This window comes from Rousettus aegyptiacus, unplaced genomic scaffold (assembly GCF_014176215.1).
Source record: "Rousettus aegyptiacus isolate mRouAeg1 unplaced genomic scaffold, mRouAeg1.p scaffold_m13_p_3, whole genome shotgun sequence".
In the NCBI taxonomy this organism is placed as follows: Eukaryota; Metazoa; Chordata; class Mammalia; order Chiroptera; family Pteropodidae; genus Rousettus; species Rousettus aegyptiacus.
Window position 1 is genome coordinate 165,942,199 of NW_023416306.1, and position 21,269 is coordinate 165,963,467.

At 40.9% G+C, this 21,269-nt stretch overlaps 1 protein-coding gene and 1 non-coding gene across 4 annotated transcripts in view; both read right to left on the reverse strand.

Moving 5' to 3' along the window:
- Window positions 1-2,560: 2,560 nt before the first annotated feature.
- Window positions 2,561-21,269, reverse strand: part of BTBD7 (BTB domain containing 7) — a 70,367-nt gene continuing 51,658 nt past the window's right edge. For 2 of the 3 annotated variants that reach the window (XM_016145475.2, XM_016145476.2), the window contains exons 5-11: window positions 21,040-21,115; window positions 18,789-18,949; window positions 16,194-16,337; window positions 14,344-14,533; window positions 11,474-11,652; window positions 9,136-9,576; window positions 2,561-7,785 (exon numbers count right to left, since the gene is read on the reverse strand). In XM_016145475.2, the coding sequence (XP_016000961.2) occupies window positions 6,970-7,785; window positions 9,136-9,576; window positions 11,474-11,652; window positions 14,344-14,533; window positions 16,194-16,337; window positions 18,789-18,949; window positions 21,040-21,115 (2,007 nt within the window). In that variant the 3' untranslated portion in view covers window positions 2,561-6,969. Of the gene's footprint in view, window positions 7,786-9,135; window positions 9,577-11,473; window positions 11,653-14,343; window positions 14,534-16,193; window positions 16,338-18,247; window positions 18,502-18,788; window positions 18,950-21,039; window positions 21,116-21,269 lie in introns of those variants that run through there. The other variant, XM_036238593.1, reaches the window with a different exon arrangement.
- On the reverse strand, window positions 15,379-15,484 carry LOC118601072. The gene has a single exon (XR_004950175.1). It is a non-coding gene; the product is annotated as a U6 spliceosomal RNA (small nuclear RNA).

The window sequence follows — 21,269 nt, forward strand, 5'->3', positions numbered from 1 at the left end:
TATTTGTGAGCTTATCTGCTTAAGATCCGTCCACTCTACTAAATCGTACATTCCGTGAGGCCATGGACGGTCTGTCCAGCTCGCATTGAAGTGCTGGAGGCGGTGCCCGCCACGCGACGGGCACCCCGTTGGTTAATGCATGAATGGGCGTGCCCCCGGCCGGAAACTCCTGCACACGTGACTTCATCTCACCCACCCACGCAAAGAATATTATTGTCCACCCCCATTTTACAGATGCGGAAACTGAGGCTCCGAGAAGCTGAGGTTCCACAGCGAGTCTTTGGTGACCCTGCGTGTTAAATGCGCATCCGCCGGATTCCAGGCCCTGCTCATTGTTCCAACAGCCCCGTCTCACTGAAAATGGGGCACCAGGAAGCAGCTGAGACTCTGAGACTCTCGGGGCAGAAATGACAGAAGATGCTGATAGTTTTTGCCTAAATCACGGGATATCATGTTTTGCCCCAGACTGAGAGGGACACTGAATTGACTCTTTTCTTAGATTTGTTTGGTAAATTAGCTTAGACATACATGATGGAATTGGACTCTCTTCCAGGCTCTAAACCAGTCCAGGGAGGGTTTTCTAAACCTTCCAAGAAACATGAATCCAGCTCAGCCTCCCCAAGCGGGGTGGGAATGGAGAGACCGTTAAACTCATGGTCCTTCCCCTGGGTCTGACGCCTCCTGCCCTCTCCCCACGCCCAGTCACCAAGTCCTGCGGAAATGACACCATAATCATATTCACACTCGGTTCTTGGTTCTCTGTGGGCGATTCGGGCTCTCCCCTGGCCGGCTGTCAGCCTCCTGCCTGGTTCCCAATCCACCCCTGCTCCTCTTCAATGCATGACACAGATCATGGAAATCCGATTACCGTTTGCTTCTGCTTAAAACTGCGTAGCCGCTTCATGCTGCTCTTAGGATCAACTTCAAAATCCTCAGCCCGTCCTATCAGGGCTGGCAAGGCAGGCCCAACCCACCTCTCGCCCCGCAGAGCTTCGCCCCCAGCGCTCTGCCCTGCCTGCCTCAGGCTCCGCCTCTTCCTGGGAGCCCTTCCCAGAATCCCTCGCCTCCTGGCCCTGTGGTCCTGATTTCCTTCACCTGCGTTTAGGTTGATTCCAATGGTGGTCTTCCCAGTCCTGGGACCAGTTAGACAACCTCACCCTCTGTAATTAATTCAATGACTTTTCTTAGTTGAGACCCAAAAATTGTTATGGGGAAGACTATGCCTGTCTTGTTCATTAGTGTTACCTCAGGACCTAGCAGTGTCTGGCAGGTAGAAGTTGCTGACTTATTTGATGAATGAAATGTTTGCTGAACAAATGAGTGCCACACTTACCCCCCCCCCCACACACACACACAGTGTCCCCGCTGCCCAGGCCACCACACTTCCTGGTGCACAGTACACCACCATGGTTGAGAACTTGGGCTCTGGAGCCAGACTGCCTGGGCTTAGGCCCAGGCTCTGCTAACTTATTAGCTATGTGACCTTGGACAAGTGACTCGATATCTGTGCTTTGGCTTCCTCACTTGTAAAATGGCACTAAAAATAAATAGTATGTAAGTCACAGATTAAATAGTGCCTAATTCATTGATTAAAGAAAAAAAAGTGCTCAGCACTGAAACCAGCATACCTCTCCTCCCACTCATTCCCAGCCTTGGCAAGCCAGCCTTGCCCTCAGCCACGATGACCTCCTACTGCTGTGTACTAATCTCATTGTTTTTAGGACAAAAGTCATTTCCAGCTATAGTTTATATTTCTGAGAATAGGTATCTTGTCTGCTGCTCCATATTCCCAGACTCTGGGAAGAGTGGCCTGAAACATTTCCTAATGCACTGAGAAACAAGGCACAAAGTGGCCGGCCGGAGCTCATTTTTCCAGCGAAAACCCATGAGTAAAGATGTGAGAGTTTACTCAATTTCCTTTCTCATATTTTTAACCTCACTCACAAAAACCTTAGTATTTTATCTTGATACTCTATAGTTAAACCTAAGATGGTGACAAAATATACAGAATTGCCTTAGAGAAGGGTGAAATGCTAAAACTTATTAGTGAAACGATTAAAATAAAAAATTTAAATAGCTATTTTATAGCTATTAGAAATGGAAATTGGAGACTTTCTATTTTGTTTTTTTCAGAAACCTAGACTCTAGATCACAACCATTTTCCTTTCAAACTGAAAAGTATTAATAAGCCTGAGTTTAAAAGAGAAAAAAAAGCTCAGGATCTGAGACAGGTCTCTGACACCTGGAAGCTTGTGGATCTCGGGGTACACCTGGGTCTCCAGCTGACCACAGTGCTTGGACCCGGGCGCTGGGTCCATGTGGGTAAAATGGTGAGTTTAACCTGGAGACCCCTGGGCAAGTAACATTTTGCTCACACTTGAGAAATGAAAACATATTTCCAAGAAAACCACGATAATAAAAAAAAAAAGGGCCCTGAATAACTGAAATCCTAGGAACAGAGGGGAAGTTCCCACAGAAAAGCTCCTGGTTCCACTGTAATCGAGAACCGCAGGCTACTGTGCTAAAAAAGACTAAAAATGACTGTATCCAACTCCGCAGGTTCTAGACAAGCCATTTATTTATTTGAAATGCCAACTATATGTAGGATAGTCAGTGTTACATGCTTATCAGTAACAGTAGAAAAATAGAACCAGTGAAAACCTCTGTACAACTGTAATGATACTCAAAAGAGAAATGTATCGTTTTACAATGTTTCACACAGACGAATTCAAGTTTGGAGGTACCTAAATAAAAATACTATATATTTCTTTAAAAAACACTATGTACAATTGAAACGTAAACAAGTTTTACAAAGTACTGGTTATGCAGGTTGTAGAAAACACTTGCATAGGACATGAAATCAGTTTAAGAAAAATTTCTGAGCCTTTAGCATTGAAGGCACTTGACTTTATACCAGTAACAGCACAACCACAAGAAATGCAGTGTGGCGGAAGTACCACCTCTCTGGGGAGCAGATGGGGCACACACACAGCAAGTGGAGTGTGGGAAACTCAGCGCCCCGTCCACAAGGGCAGGACTGCAGACCACCTGCCCAGGGAACCCGGACACAGTCACGTGCAGGTCCACGACGAAGCTTCCAGAGCTTATCTCATCTCTTAGGCAGAACCCACGTAAACACACAAACACAAGAGGTTATTTTCAAAGACACTTGCAAGTAATCATTCTATAGAAACAGCCATGGCATTATAATATTCGGAATATGGAAGATTGACACACAGTCTGAGGGTTGTATAGGGGAAAACAAATCGAAAGACCTACCAATACAACAATTATATAACAGCTATTGTAATTCATCAGACAAAAAGATGTTCATAAAACATTGTTCGTACAAGTGTTAATGGAAAATAGTACAATACCTTTTAGCATGTGATAGTAACTCGTTTAGCAAGATTATCTGTAATGAGGTTTGAAAGTAAATTACTTAGTAGAGGAAGTAAACCATTGCAGAACCGGGAATAGCACCCATTACTACTGCTTTAATAGTAATTTTCAACAGAAAGTTGAAAGTCAACCAAATAATTTAAGAAGTCAAATAAACATTTCTCTTTGAGTTCAGCCCTAAGATAAAAACACGAATGCCTTAGAATTACACGTATTTTACGAGTGTTTCGTGAAACACATTTTCCCCTACAAGGCTGATTAAATGTGATGAAAACGTCTTATTCTGACGAGCAGTCGCTGAGTGACCCTTCACCTCCGGAGTCCGGCAGGCCGGCCGCGCGCTCCAGCTGCCGCTGCCCGTGTGCTGTCTTCCCTCCCGCTGCGCCATCCCCTTAATGCTTGCCCGTCGCTAGAATTTAACCAACAAATCAAGTGAAAACCCAGTAAAGGATGGCAATCACAACAAAAAGAGAGTTTCGGAGGAAGCAAAAACGAGAATTAGGTAAAGTTTCAGATAATTCTTAAAAAAAAAAAAAAGACTCAAATAAAGGAATTCATTAAAAATCCTCAGCATCTAGCTGGTTATCAAAATGTCAGGAGAGCTTAAGTCTAGGGACATGCACCTAGGGAAAGGTAAAGGGTCATGTGAGAAAGACTTTGGTATGTGGAAAATTCAACCAACCATTTTTCATAAGTAATTTTTGCCTTTCATGCTGCTACTTTTTTTCTTAGGAGTTACATGTAACTTTGAACTTAAATTACTCATCAAGATTACAAAACTAAAAGAAAAATATAAGAAAAAGGCCAATTGCATCTTGAAGAAAAGTGGATCTTCTCTTCCCAATCCGGGATCTAAATGGTAGTCCTCTAACCTCAACAAGGCGGGCACCGAAGGTGGCGATTGTCTGACCGCCTGATTGTCCGGAGCCTCAAGACCAAGATCTGGTATTCTGAAATTTGGTTCTCATGAAATGTCTACACCGAGTAAGTAACATGCCAGGTCCTGTGGCCTAAATTTATAATATACCTGTTTTTTATTTTTATTTTTTCTGACAGCAACCTTACTCAGACTTCACATTTATCTTAGTAAGCATTAGAAAAGATTGGATAGGTTCAAAAGCCATAGGCACAGAGCTCTTCAACCCACCCCATTAACCATATCTCACCAGATACACTGAAAGCCCGCTAACACCTACCCTGACACTCGCAAAAACCACACCTGTTTACCTTCTGCAAGTCACATCGGTCCACAGTCTCATGGGTTAAAGCAAGTTTCTCTCTACACACATAGTTTAGCCAGGTAAGATACTAAATTGTTAAAAGCAAACTTCATAAATTAAGACTATGAATAGTGGCCACTTATAATTACGCTTTGGGGATATGAAAGAATATTTAATAAACTTTCAGAAAAATGAGTGTGCCATCAATGGCTCTTGTTGAATGTTAAAAAACAAAACAAAAACAAAAACAGGTCAGAGAAAGTTTTTCCCACCCAAATTAGCTTTGCTCATTCTTATTTGCAATACCAGCACACTACCGTCTGAATTCAGATTAGAAATTTAAAACGATCAGCATTTATGTCAACACATGTATATAAACACACATTAAGGAATATGATGGGATTAACGATTTTTGTTTCTGAGACAGGCTGAAATTGGCTTCAAAAGACACCATCGTCTATTATAGCCAAACCTCCTAAAAATGAGAACAGAGTCCTATGTTTTTCTATGTTTAAAAAAGGGAGCCTCAAAAGTGATGTGTAGCGGACCCGGCAGGAGCCCAGTGTTCACTCGGGGAGGCCTGGAGCGCGGCTGGCGACGTCACCAACGCGCAGGCGGCAAGCCGGTGAACGCATGCGCACCGACGCGCCTGCCACCTCTGAGCCTCTGAGACGACCTACGGTGAGGGTTTTCTAAAATGTCAGTTTATTCCTGAGTGTGTATCCACAGGGTAAAGTAGGAAGGAAAAGACTGTAAGAGAAACTACAGTTGCGGGAGAAATCAGAGTTGTCGACACCCAATAGAAGCCTACTGACTTAAAAGTGCATGTAGTTCGTTTATACGGTAGCTTGTAAAGGCTCCCTAGCCCTGCATAGTTTTAGAAGTGAGTGTGAGTGATTCATAGTTTATATATATATATATATACACACACATACATGGAAAAGAGGCTCCCGAACATCCTTTGCACGAGGGAATGTGTGGAGTCTCTTTTCTTCTAAGTGCTACGGCTGTATGTGTTTGTGTCTGTAAAAGTACAAAGTGAATGCTCAAATAATGTTGAAGTGATTTAAAAACTCGAATACCAATATATTTACACTGGAGAGTAAGAAAAAACAGTCCTTAGCTCACACGTTGCCCTTCCCAGGGAGAGGATCTAAGATCCCGTGTGCTCAGTGGTTCAGTAAAAGCCCAAACCAGCGTCCCCAGTGGAGTTCAAGTAGGACATTTAGTGTTTCACTGAAAAAAAAAAAAAAATGGTTTTTCTTTTTTGGTGACGAAGCATTATGCATTATACAATGACTTTTTATAGGACACTGAAGCCCAGACACACTTTAAAAAACATTTAAAACATACGCTTACAAACAGCAAGCGACATCTGTAAGACTGAAGCCCTTTTGTTGTTTTTTGTTTTTGTTTCCCACAGAAATCAAGACAACGGAAGGCGGCAAGCAGTCATTTCCCCATCTCAGCGGGGGAGCTGACGGCACTCAGAACCAGAAATCCCCCAGTGCAACCTTTGAGTGACTGACTTTGCAATCTCCTCGGCTTCGTGATTCCAAGAGATCTGATCTCTCGAGAGCCGCGTCTTGTGACCCTCTAGCCCACGCTACCAGAACCGGCCGCGATTCTCACAGTGCCCACACTGCAAACGCAGCCACAGCTTCTGAGCTGGGGGAACAAAGGCTTTTCTCCTTCCTGTTCTTTACTGAACCAGAAAATACAGGGTCCTGCCTGGACTCCCGCTGGAGGAATGAAGACCAGCTCCCAGGACTCATTAAAAAAGAATGACAATAGATTTGTAGATTGAGCAGGAAGATTTCTGAACCAAAATGATTACTGAAAAGGGAGGAGCATTTTGATGTGCTGTTCTTTGGAATTTCTATAATTAAAAAATAAACACAGAACTATTTCATAAGAAAATACATCTTATGTGCAATCTAATGCACGTGGAAATTGGTAGATGAACGGTAAAATGCAAAAAGTATGAAAATACAGTCCTTTAAATGTGGCGATAAAATTTAACATACTGATATAAAATCAACACAGATAAAATAAATGTACAAGTGCAAAAAAATTCCATCATTTGTAAAGAGAAAAAAAAGTGCCAGCTTGCTTGCTCTTAAAAATGCTTCCCCACACAGTTGTTCAAACACAAAACAGACAGATGCAGCATTCAAAATAACCCTCTTAGCATGCCGTGTCTAATAAACACGTATATACAAAACCAGAATAAAATAACGTGAAACTGAGTGATCAGCTGGCATCGAAAAACTGGTCTCTAAGTTGTCGGGTTACATCAAAAATGGGATGTTTCACATCTCAGGCACAGACGACTTGGAGGTTGCGTTCAGAGGGCAGACTTTTTGTAGAGGAAGTCTGGTTTGCTTGGTGACCTCCTTCCTCTGCTGACGGAATCTTCCCTTTCCAAATCCATATTGCGCTGAGCTCGGTGGCCCAGGGACTCGCTGTCCGCTAGTCTTCTACTGGCTCTCTCTTCTGGAGCTTCAGAGCTACATGCAGAATGTGAAAGTCTGTTAGGAGTCAGCCCAAAAGTCAAGTCGGTTTCCACTGCTGTTCGTCCCCGGACATCGGAGGGGCCACTGCCAGCACTGTCTGGGGCCGCCAGAGGAAAGTCTGACCGCTGCGGAGGTTGCTCGACGACATCGAGGTGAATCGGCTCATTCTTCGGTCTGTGCACGTGCCCATCGGGGGAAAGTGGATGCTCTCTCCTCGCTTCTTCCTGCTTTTCAGGAGAAGTCTGGCCAGGCAGGAAGGCTGACTTTAAGCCACTTGGTGATGCCTTACTGTGGCTATACAAATCGGGACCGAAATATCCGCCTTGCGAAGGAGAAGGGGTGCGTCTGCCAGGAGCAGGAGTAGAAGGTCTACAAGCAGCGTTTGAGAAGTCATAGAAATCCGGATATTCCTGCTGATTTTCTCGAGCATCTGTTTTTTGCTCTAGTGTGTGTTTCTTTCGAGACGTGTGTGTATGCCTCTGTGGAATACACGACAGATGCTGAGGGGGCGCTGGTCCTACTTCAGAAACGGACTGGCCTAATTCTGTGTCTACAGCAAGCTCTGGAAGTCTCCTGTCCTTGAGTGACAGTGTGGACACGCCCATGGCGATATCTGGCATGAGATCGTTTAGCACGGGCTGTGTACACTGCAAACAGAAATAAAGGGGGGGAGGGTTACAAGGCCCAGGGCGCCCTCTTTGCAAAAGAGGTGTTCACTGGTTTCCTCATTATAAAACTAATACATGCTCATTGTTAAGAACGATATAAACAGACAACTGTAAATGCAAAAACACCCTCAAAACCCAACAACAAAAAACCCTAACCTTCCCTAAGGAGATAACTGCTTGTTAGCATTTCGAGGTATGCCCTCTCGCCTTTTGTTCTTTGTTCATATAATCTTATGAAGTTTATGGTATGATTCTGTCACTAAATTTTCTTTGTGATTACTACTATTTAAATGACTGTGCAATATCCCACTTCACTGTGACTCACTTAACTCCCACTGCTGGACATAAGTCATTCTAATGTTTCATTATAATAGAGGATACAACGAATATACAAGTAAATCACCTTTAAAGGGAGCTTTATTTAACATAGAAAGCAGCAGAACTTTTGTAATTGTAGAACCGAGGCCCAGGCCAATAGTATGATGAGAATTTGGTTTATCAAACACTATCTCGACCTTTATGGGGGGTTGGGGGGCAGAGCACGGGGAGTGGGTAGAAGGGTGGTATAAGGTGAGGAAGGATCACAATTTGACCCAAGTTATACACTAGAGTCCCTAGATGCTATAAAGTTCTAGTTTAATGAAGGGTCCCTGAACTAATATACGTATCTTTCGTTTCTCTCTATATTGAATGCTACTGACAGTGTGTGACTGAGAAGGAAGACTTAAAAAGCACTATTTTTTTCCCCCCAATGTATTACATAAAGCACAGATTCAACCTCTAAGCAGTGCAGAATCAAGCAAAGAACTCTCGCTTCGTTAACTGGCTAGGAGCGAGTGCCAGCTCCTGAGATCCCCACATGGCGCTCTGTGGGCCAGCCTGCCGGAGGCAGAGACGGGCAACGAGGACTGATTTTCTGAATGGGGAGTCCTCTGCCACATTGCTCCTGATGGGAAGCTTCCTGCCCCATCATAGCTTTTGGCGGAATAGTAGATTCTACAGAGGTCAGGGGCAGAGTCTAGACTGTGAAACTGGTGACCGCCCTCTGTGTTGCCCAGTAACCCCGCCCCTCCCAACGTCTGCAAAGAAACCTAAAGGTAAGGCGGGCTCCCGCCCACTCCCTCCACATACACCCTGGTCTCTCCTCTCTGCCCCTTCTCACTCACCTTTGCCCTCTTTCTCTTTCCCATATCCCCCGAGCCCATGCTTTCGGCCTGCCAGCAACACTTCCGGGCGCTGCTGAGCCCTGCTGGGGCCCCGGGGCTGGGGGATGCGTCTGACGGTCCACAGACCTTTTATTTTAGGTAAGTGACCGAAGTGCTAACTTACCGCTGGCTTCTCTGATGCTACTGGTGCTGAGGTGGCAGCAGTGGCGGCGGCCGTCTGTCTCCCCAGGCCCGTGGTGTTGGTGCAGTCGGGTGCTGCTGCTTTGACACCTGGCAGGTAGACTGGCGGGGGACCGGCTTTAGGAGCCGTGCGGGAGTGAAACAGGGAATGATTACAGGGGTAAGAAAACGAGCGTGAAGGATGCTGAGTGGGAGGTCTTTGTTTCCAGCCCGCTTTGAGCTGGTTGTGGATGGGGGTGGCTGGGGGGTGGTACGGAGGTGGTGGAGGGGGCAAGGGTGGATGGAAGGCCACGAAAGAGTCCAGATCTGTAAACATGGTTTCTGCAGTGGGGGTACTGTTAACTCGGCATCTCCCAGACTGTCTTATTGTCAAGAGCGGACTTTCATCCCCAAAACGCTCATCAGGAAAGAACTTGTGAGGATTCTAAGATTAAAAAAAAGAGAGAGAGACATTTATTAATAGATTTCCTAGATGAAAATTTACAGGCTGAGAGAATGAAGTGAGGACCTAAGAAAACCACACGCAGCAAGAGTAAAAGGCACAACATACTTTTTTAGGGCAGAAGACTCCAAGAAAAAAGTGCCTTAGTAGTTCAAAAGGACAGACAGACTGTAGCCTCTGTGGCCCACCATACAGCTATTAAAGAAGAGCTGCTTTACTGAATGTATTCCAGCGAGCAGGTCAGTAATCTCTTGCCAGATGACGTGATAATGCAAAAACAGGAAATAAAACCTAATTCAAATGTCTTTGCTAAGAAAACAGAATCACAATTAAATACCAATGAAAAGGCATACAAGTGAGGGTCCTCCTACGACTTCCTGACAAAACAGCTGTATACTCTCGGTCTGAAATAAAAACTACAAAATACTATTCCTTGCTCAGTCTATAGGGATAAGTTTGATTAATATTTTGATAAACATAAGGGAATACTGAAACTATAAAACTTTTATAGGATTAAAGATATCAAATAAGATACAATTTAGAATGGCCACAGAAAGAGAAATGAACATAAAACAAGACCACCTTTGAATGGGCAGAAACAGCAGCAAATAAGGAAAATCAGGACCCCACTGCGGCCTCGGCTAACGGGGCTGGGAGCCAGTGGCAAGAAAGCGACTCAATCACCTGACCAGGTGAAAAGGAATTTAATCGAGGCTCTGATTTAGTGGCCACGAGCAGACTGGAGCAGAGCCCCTCGTCTGAGGTTCTGCTTTCCGCGGTTTCAGCTACCTGCAGTTAACCATGGTCCAAACATGCTGCACGGAAAATTCCAGAAACAAACACTTTGTAAATTTAAACTGTGAGCCGTTCTGAGTGCTGGCATGAAGTCTCGTGCCATTGCACCGTCCTGCCCAGAACATGAACCATCCCTCTGCCCAGTGTCCCCATGCCGTGTGTATAGTGCCGTAAGGTAATTCGAGAGACCTCATTCACGTAACTCGTTTTACAGCGCTCAGTACTGTATATCGTTATAACTTTATTCTTAGTTATTGTTGATCTTTTACTGTGCCTGATTTATAAACGGAACTTCATCACAGGTGAGCGTGTACAGGAAGAAACACAGGGCATGTAGGGTTTGGTACAGCCCAGTCTCAGGCATCCCTTCAGGGTCCTGGAGCACGTCCCCCATGGGTAAGGGGCGACCACTGTACTTTACAAATTCTATTTTCATTGCAAAACCAATGCCATTGCTTTTATACCTAATAATTACTAGAAATGTTTTTTTTTTCCTGCTAGTTTTAAAAAAAGGCACTCATCTCTTGATTCCTGTGCATATTACAGGGTTTTGAACCATTATGCAAAACATTTCTTGTAGTAAGGGGAAGGAGGCAGGAAAAAGCGGGGCAGCCAAAATCTGAACTCTAGTGACCAAACTGGGGAGAGAGAGCAGTAGAAGGGCAGGCTTTTCTACTCCCTCTTTCAGCTCTGTTGGGCGTACACACCGGGAACTTCTAGCAGTTACCATTTATATATTTATTACATGTGAGATACAGCCAAGGTTTATATACAGCACCTCTCATTTTCACAACAATCCATCTGACACATAAGGAAACTGATGCTCAGAGTGGTTAAGTAGCTGCTCCAAGTTACGTGATTGGTCAGCAGCAGAGCCAGGACACAGACCCAGCTCCCACCCCAGAGGCTGCGCTGTATCTACGCTACCACGCCGACTCTCAAGGTTACCCAGTACACTAGGGCAGTGAACAAGAGCACGAATCAAGAAAAAGATGCATGCTGTGAGGGCTTCTGGGATGTCCACAATGCCGCCGGAATAATAACCACGGCTCCCTATTTTAAATAGTTTAGTGCTGCTCCCCACCTGCAGGAGCTCTGCTGCGGCGTCCGCCAGACCAAACTCCCTCAGTACCCGAATCTGAATTTCATAGCTGACTGTGGCGCCTTCCCCGCAGTTCAGTGCATAGGCTCTCTGCACCTGCTCAGTGTGTCGTAGTTCCTGCAGACGTCTGACCATGTCTTTCAAAATGAGGAGACGAGGAACTGGAAGAAGAAAAACAGTTTGTAGGCAAAATACCTGAGCTACACAAAAGACCACCCACTGAGCACAAGAAAGAGCAGCATGTGTTCTGCATCAGAAGCCTTTTTAAATTTTTGATATTTTAATTTCCTGGCAACTTAGCAATATAAACACCTCAAATTATTTTTTAAGGTTTTAAAATTTCATTGTGCCCAAAACCTCTTGATAATACCCAAACAGCTCCTGCGCTGTATTAGTTCGCAGCCTAAATAAAATTTCCCTTGCACATATTCTCTTCTGAATCTCAGGATATTTCCTGAGTCTTTAAAACATAGTTACTCTTTTATTCAAATAATTTCTGAATCCTGACCATGCAGCAGGGATTGGACTCATGTATGAGGGTGCCCGGGACAAAGGATCCCTGTCCTTAAATGACTCTGGTTTAAGTGCCGTTAACTAAGTAAACCAGCACAGTCCAGGGCCACTGCGGGTCACAGAGAAAAATATGCAAAGGATGCTGGCAGGAGGGGCGCCCCCAACCTGGACTGGAGGCAGGCGGGAAAGGCTTCCTAGCCAAAGTGAACCCTGAAGGGAGTCTTGAAGAATGAGAGAAAAGCAGGCAGACGAGGAATGCAGAGTGAAGGCTTTCCGAGCAGACGGCATCAGGCATGTGGAAAACACGCGAGTGAGAAACAGCGTGGAACAGTAGCTGGCATGGCGAGAACTCAGGGTTCACACGCACAAGCAGAAAGAGCATTAAGAAAGGTCAGAAGGATGGGTGGGGCAGCCCATGAATGACCCTGTATGTCACGTTAAGGGGGTTAAACTGTGTTCTGTGTGGTCACTTAAGCAGGGGAACGGCAGGATCAGAACTGTGATGTGGTAAGTGCATGAGCAGTGGTAAGCAGTGGTCAGCAAACCACGGCCTACAGGCTAAATCAGGACAGCCGCCTGCTTCTGTAAACAGTTTTACTGGCACACGCCACACCCATCCATTTAGGTATCGTCTATGGCTGCTTTTGGCCTCCAATGGCAGAGTTGAACAGAGCTGAGTAGTTGTGACAGACATTGTAGCCCACAAAGCCTAAAATATTTTTTATCTGCTCCTTCCCAGAAAAATGTTGCTGAGCCCTGGTGTGAAGCCCAGAACGGGAGAGAGTGAGGCTGGAGGCGGGGATGCGGGTTAGAAAGCTGGAGCAAGGCTGCAGCGAAGGGCCGGGGAGGAGGGCACGAAGCCCGTAAATGCCTATGAGACAAACTGGGGTAATCATTGAGTATTATCATTGGGGAAAGGACGGCTACTATTTATTGAGTGCCTGCTTTGTGCCAGGCAAACTCCTAAGCATATTAACTCATGGTGCTTCCTTAAATCTTCACAATGACCCTAGAAAGGAGGCATCTCCATTTTATAGACAAGGAAGTTAAAACTCAGGAAAACAAATAGCTTGTCCGATGTCACACATATGAAGTGGCGGAGCCAGGACATGAGCCCACAAGTCTTCTCCAATAAGCTACACGGAATTTCATTAGAATACGGTGGGCAAGTTAGAATCAGATGACACCAAGAATTGGGCCATGTGTCATAAGTTAAACAAAAGAAAGACAAGACTTACTTTTCTGAGCATACTTAATTGTGAATGTGCTTTTGAGATTCTGCTCTAAGATTAAATTATGCTACTAATCAACCGTATTAACTCGAGCTGATAAAAACCGTGCTAATTGTCAAAGCTTCAAAATCTGCACAAATCAGATACAGAAATATTTCTCTTCATACCATTATCCAATGTATACTTTAAATAAACACATAGTGGACAAATCTGATAAGGCAACAACTATCAGGCATTAGTCCCAGAACAAAATGTGTTCAATTAAAAGCTGTCATTATGTCTTTTATTTAACCTTAATTTAAACATTTGAGAAAATAGATGACACTATTTCCAATAATGCTAGTTTGCTGAATTTTAAAAAATCTTTTAAGGTAATTGGCAAGAGCTATAAATTTCTGACCCCCAGATCACTGTTGATTTTCTTACCTCAGAAACTGGCAAGACTTCCGATGTTCAGAAGTCTTTGGACATGACACATCTCTACCCATGGCTACTCCCCTCAGTCCGGAGACACAGGCCTGCACTACAATAAAATTCACAGACTGGGTCTTGGGAAACTGGATCTCAGGGGAATGGAACCAACAGTGATCACATTTTTTGGTGACATATGTAGACTCAAAGACATAAGTTTACACTCTTCCCAAAAGGTCTTAATAATGCAAGAAGTACCCTATGGTGATGAAAGATCCAAATTCCTCTAGACCAGTGGTTCTCAACAAAAGGCGATTTTGCCCTACAGTGTGCATTTGGCTAGAAACAGAAATGTTTCTGAAAGACTGCTGCGAACAAGATGTGTGTGTGTGCATGGTCCTGACATCTAGCAAATCCAGGCCGAGAGGGCTGCTGAACACCCTACGTTGTAACCTCCACAACCAAGAACCGTGCATTCCTCAGTCGGCAGAGCAAAGCTGAGAAACCCTGGGCTGAACCGAAAAAATGTACACACCTGTTACTGTAAAGTAAAATACGAAATGAAAAACTTAGCTTGTAAGTATTTATTCTTTGAGAACAATGTATAATGAGTATTAGAACGAGGAGAGAATTAGCACGCATAAAGGGATTACAAAAAAATTAACATCAATGCCTAAAACAAGGTTACTGCCTTACCAGGAATTTCATTGGCTACCACTGAAGGAGGGCTGGACTGGTTACTGCTGATCTGCTGGTGGCTGATCACGTGACAGCACTGTGGTACGGCATTATTGACCATGTAAAGTGTGTCTGGCACATTGGACATTCTCACCATTCTCAAACGCACAAGATCTGTTTGTTCCACCATCATCTCGTCTAGCACTGACTGAAATAACAATTCAGTATTAACAGAATTAGTCAATCCTTCATCTCTGTTAAATCACACTTGGAGAAAGTTTATTACCTTCAGCATGTAAAAAGGGAATTACTGTTTTCACTGTATGAAGTTTAAATCAGTGGTTTAAGGAGAAAGTACCCCTACCTCTTTAATTTTTAAAGGATTTTTTGGAGTATCTTTGAAAAATAATCATCTTCTGAAGAGTTTCCTTTTAAAATTGAAGTATTTGAAATTTGAAGGACTATAAAATTAATCGGAAGTATATAAAGTTACCATAAATTAAGAAAACACTGTATATATGGGCTAAACACCAGATCCAACAAAAAATGCTCAAAAGACAAAAGAGTAATATTGATATTAAATTCAAGAGACCTATAAATAAACTCAATTGTTAAAATCTGTTTCAGATGACTCTATCTTACCACATTGCACAATGGCCACAATGACATAACATATAAACATTTTTCACATTTCCTGGGGCTATTACCTACTTATACATAGGTACAGCCATCATTCTGAGAAACAGCGAGGTTCCAGGAGGACTACCGATTATCGTCCTTGCTGAGACAAAGCAGAATGGAGGGTAGCTCTAGTTTGTTACAGACCCTTCATCACCAGACTCAACCTTTTGTAAAGGCCTCAGCTACTGCAGTGACTTTACTGAACTCATCCCAGAAAGACCAGATGCAATCATTCTGTTTTCCTGTTTTAGAACTATTTAAAATGTCACCTACTCAATGAGAGGCAGAATATCGACCTAGTCAATAAAACAAACTTCTCACGAATCCTTTCATCTATCTTAAACTAGGACAATAAAAATGAGAACAATTTTTTAAAACATGAAATACTCCACGAATTTGTGTGTCATCCTTGCACAGGGGCCACGCTAAGCTCTCTGCATCGTTCCAATTTTAGTATATGTGCTGCTAGAGCGAGCACAAAAAATGAGAACAATTTTAAGGTAACTTAATTCTACCCAAACACACATTGTTTTGCCTGTTAATGTATTTCATAAAGCCTCATAGTGATTTCTGACTTTCAAAGACCGTCAGTTCCTCAAAAGGCCACACTAAAGTTCTGATGGCTGAATACATCTAATAAAAATTATAGTATTTCATTTTTACATTACCACATTTTCTTGGAGAGCTATAATATACATAATGCCAACTATTTACTTAATAGGTCTGAAATTTTGTCTTATTTTGTGCACTCATTCTAAAACTAAACACAAATTCCAATAGTCAGCCATTACAGAAATATGTTAAAGAACTAGTGTCATTTCTTTAATTTATGAAGGAAGACAAAATGTGTATAATCTTTAAGAACATTTTCCCTATCCTGAAGATTACAAAATACTGAAACTATTTCAGTGAAATCAAAATGTTTTTCCAAGTTAACATTTGCAAGGCAACTAAGCTGAGAAAAACGTAAAATGCAATTTAACATGACCTAAGTCATAAAAGCATGCTTGATAATTAAACATTTCAAAAAACTATTCTGTTGAGTAGTCCAACCAGAATTTACTTTCCCTATCCCTGTTATTGGGCATTTAGACTATTTCTAAATATTTACATAGTGCCACAATAAATATTTTTGTGCTTATAGTTTGTAATAAAGCAGTCTAATATCTTAAAATGGTTTTCATTACCTTTGCTTCCTCCACATAGGGAGAAAACAGTCGAGGGCGAACGTATATTCCAGCATTTTTCTGCCGTAACCAGGCATTTGACTTTCCACCTTCTGATGTAGGAAGCATATCTGATGGAGGAGTACTAATCAAGCCTCTTTTCATCTTGGAAAAAAAAATTATTTTTTACATAATTTAGACATTTGTGTAGCATTATGATACTACTAAGAGAAAAATTATAATACTTATAAATCAAAATGTTCAAACTTTGCCATTTGTATAAAAATTTAGACATGTGTAATTTAAAAATACTTAAAATGTTTAATAATATTTAAAGGAGTCAGCAAAAAAAGGTAGCGAAATTTTCCATTTTTCTCTAAATAAAGGAATGATGAGTTTAAAACAAGAGCTATATTAAGAATGCAATGAATTGGATTAACTTTCAGAACTCTTAATGAACACTGATTTTTATTTTTTCCCTTACTCACCTAGAACTGACTCTAGCGCTACCCAACCCGTTTCCTCCCAAGACAAAAGGAGACGTACAGGGCCCGCACCTACAGTTCCTGAACACAGGCGGTGTGCATGGGGCTCATGGGCAGGGGCTGGAGGGGAGGGCAGACTTGGCTCACACCTCAACTCCCCATTTAAGAGCCTTGTGACCACAGACATCTCCTTTTGCCTGGACCTCATGTGAAGGGCTCCTACGTGGCTCTGGAGATGCAACATTGCACAACTAACTGTTATACTCTCTTAACTATGCTTAGAGAATATAAATTTAGTACCTATAGCTTTTAAAAGGTGGTTGTGAGGGTTAAGTGAAGATAATACAGATAAAAGCACTTGGCACAGTGCTTAGCACATACTAAGACTGCATAACACCTAAGTGCCATTATAAGCAAACTTTTACTGGGGACTTATTATGTGTTAGGCATGGAATTAAAAGCAGTGATACATATTTTCTAAGCCTACTAAACCAGAGTTTTAAAATATTTTTCTAAACCAAATTCAGGGTTCAACTTGGTTTGAGTCCTAGATTTTAAACAAAAGCAAACACTGTTTCTCCAATATTATTCTTGTTAAATATAAGTGTCTAATTGTGATATTAATTAAAATTATTTTTAATGTAGTATTAGATATATTTAGAAAATAGGGAACACACTCAAATCTAATCTATTAAAACCAGTAATGTTGCTATATTGCCTTTTCAAATGAATTTTAACATCACTGTCTTCTAGAATACATAAAATACATATTTTGTATCCTTACTAAAATTATATTCTGTTATTTTCCATGTTGTTGTTATTAGTTGTTATAACCTCTGTTCAGGGTAGCAAAGTACTCTTTTCAGTAGTTGTACTACAATTTATTTTCCCTGTTCTTAGATATTTAGGCTATTTTCAAATATTTAATGACAATGCTACCAATGTATCAGCTACATTCCCCCTATGGGATAGTAGTATTATCTCAAAAATTACTGACTTAATATGTAAAAAAATAACTTACTGTTTTATTTTGCTTTCTTTGGTGTATGTTAGTGAGACTAAACATTTTTCTAATCAGAAATCCATAAATATTTAATTATTGTCTTCTGGTTTTTACATGTTTCAATTTAATAAGGAATTCTTCATTCTAACAGGGATTCATTTTGTAGGCAAATGAAATGAGGGTTTACCTTTAAACAAATTTCCTCCCTTCTCCACTCATCAGTTAGTAGAGTGCCACACTGATTTGTGATAGCTCGTTTATTATGTTTAATACTAAACATATTACAATATTAATGTAATATTAACATAATAATATAAGATCAATATCCTTAATTACTATCTTTTTCTAGGCTATTTTGTCTTGCCTATTAATATGCTATTACCACAGATTAAATATTAGAATTTTAAAGTATATTTTACATTCTGGAAGAGTCATCCCTCTTTAATTATGTTCTTTTTAGAGAGAATTAAAAAAAATTCTTATCAAGTTTTTTTTCAGATGACTTTTATAATACTTCTGTGCAGCTGAAAAAAACTATTATGTTTATAGTATTTCACTGAAGTTATAAACCAATGTATGAGGAACTAATATTTATAATATCTATTTTCCCATCTATTACTTTGAACAATTCTATTACTTTAAAAAATTCACTTTAAACAATTTATAAAAGTAACACGATCAGCTCCATTACTTTTAAACCTGAAATACAGTTATAAGATTAATTCCACATTTTTACACTGAATCATCCGGCTTTTGTCCTGCTTTCTCATTTATTGCTGTTCTTGAAGAGTCTCCGAAGGTAATTTCTACCCTCTTCTTTTTTAATAAGGATATACTTGACCTACAATGATAAATGGCTGAATTAACTCCTTAGAAACTATCCTCTTGCAAAAGTAAGACTGATATACCCACTCAACTCTCATCCACCAAACATTTACTTGTGCCATGTGCGGGACAGGATACTGGGGATACGTATAGTCTAAGACAGACATCTGTCTCTGACCTTATGGAATTTACAATCTCACAATACTCTATTAGTTATTTACAATGATTAAAAAAAAAAAAAAAGCCTGCACAGTTTAGTGCATTTTCTTTTCACAAAAGGGATAAGTGAAGAAAAACACTTACTGCATCACTTAGGACTTCACTGTTTATAGGTAAGATGTGTTCAATTCGCACAAAAGGCAAGAGAGAAGAAAGGGTATCTCTAAGCTCTTCGATGTCCAAATCCCGTCTTTTTACACCTCTTTTGTTCACGCTATGAGCAGTGCCGCTCAGTAAGTTTGGCTCTGTGAGACAAAATGAAAAGTTGCCAAATCTAAATTTTCAAGAGAAAGGCTTTCGTTATTCTCTAGTATACTTTCAGTACCATTTTTCATACTTAGGCACATCTGCTTTAAAAAGAGTTATAAATAATGTTTATATCTTAGGAAGTTTACTTAAGAGAGATGTTCTTGAACAGCATAACATTCTTTTATGATTGTTCTGTGCTAAAGAATAAAGGATTCTTTTCCCTATATTAACTCAGAGGAAAAATATCTTTGGCCATCTATTAAAATCTATTAAACTCTAGTTTGACCACAGGCTTTGCCCTAAGCTTTCTCACTTGTGTGTCTAGTTTTTAGTATAAGAACATTGCAGGGCAAATGCTATTTCTGGTCACTGTAGGTTATCAGTATGCTCATTAGGTTACCATTTATTTAACAGTAATTTAACAAAATATTAATCACCTAGCATCTAAAGCAGCAAAATGAAGTGCACTCTATTTAAGATTTTTATGACAGCCTCCTAAATTTCCATAATATGGGAATGTTAATGCATAGAAGTGAACCGTCTGATCTCTGACCTGTAATCTCTCTCCATTGTCCACAGCAGAGAATAAAGGTTTCCATTAATGAGTATTAGCAAAAAGGAAAGATATGAAGTACATATATGCTTATGGTGCCAAAGTGGGGGAACTTAACATAAGTTTTGGGATTCTTTAATCTTGTCTTTCATCTAGGAGGGCCTTTTTTTTTTTTGCTTAAAAAAAGAGATCTTTATCATTCACTAATATAAACGCTAAACATTTTGTAGTCTATAGGCAAACTGGAATTTCCCTTAAAGCATGTGATAAATAGATAAAATGATTGTTTTTGAGAAGCTAAGCTTTTTCTTGAGTCATCTCAAATAAAATCATTACAGGAGTATAAAAAAGGAGCTTTTCCCTTGCCTTGCTATATGATTCAGCTTCATACTTCCACAAGGCATTATTTTTTTTAAAAAAGTTTTCTTAAAATACTGGCATCCTGTTTTCAAATTAAATCTTACAGAAAACTTCTAAATAGGTAAAGGTAAGGACAGAACCCTTATATATGAAGGTGACTGAAACAAACGTGTAGCCTGATTTGCTTATTAGCTTCCTTCTCATTCCTATGGGAGAGGATTTCATTCTAACTCAGTTTGAAAACTACTGTTTTAAGGGAAATTTTATCAAAGATGCTCATTATTTGCCTCAAATAAATGACACTACCAACTTTACATCAATGAACAAACCTATGACCTATAATGATTACGTAGTATTATTATACACTCAATTCTTGGGGTAGTTATGTTCTTTCTATACAGTCACCAAGAACAATTAATGAGCAAATACTGAACCACTGCTAAAAGAAACATGGAGTCAGATTCCAGTGAGCTTTTTGGTCATGACATTTTTGTCAACCAATCAAGCTATAACTTTGTTTTACGTATGTTTCTGTTTAGAGACACCTTATTAGTACTGTTGATGCGTTAACCTTGAACTCTTGGCCAATAGCGCTGTAACTCATACCTGATCGAAGCTTATCTAACACATGCATTTTCTCTGTAAGGCACTTTGCAGCCTTCTCGTCCTTAGGAACATGCGAGAGTACTAAGCATTCCTCTTGGAGGCTATTTTAAACAGTGAGCTCGCCCCCAAAAAACCATAAAAATGTGAAAAACATGGTGCTAAGTACACTGTGAAAGGACCCTTGTTTACAGTATGAGAGTGGAAACAAGAAGGTGGGGACATGTGCATCAGGGGACTCAAATTTTTTTTGTCACTCTGCACATGTCTGCAAATGCTCATGAAAGCACCGTAAGTACTGATTTTGAGGGTACTGATAAATTTTAGCAAGTAAATGAAGTTGCAAATACAGATAACATTAAAAGCAAACTGCCTTTTAAAGTTACAAAATATACTTTTTTGGTATGTTTATTTCTAAGAAAGTGCACCCTCTCCACTAAAGAATTTTGCCAGTTGTAAAGATTTTTATTTTCACTAGGCAATGGTGGCCACTGTCAAGACTGACGTGTAGCTGCATGCCAGTCAGCTTTTGGGGAAAACTTACTGCGCAAGCTAATTTTCTGAGCTTACCTCTGTCCGCTATTCTTTTCATCAGCTGATGCTCGCCCCATTTAACCAGATATTTAAGGATATCTTGTTCACTTGCCTATAATAAAAAATAATTTATATTTATTTTGGTGAAATTAGGTAAATGGTTAATTTCATTAAGAACTTCTCCTCGGTCATAATGTAAATATAGTCTGCAACTTGCCACATTTCACTCTTTATACTGGCTGTTTGAGATGTTCACATTAAACCTA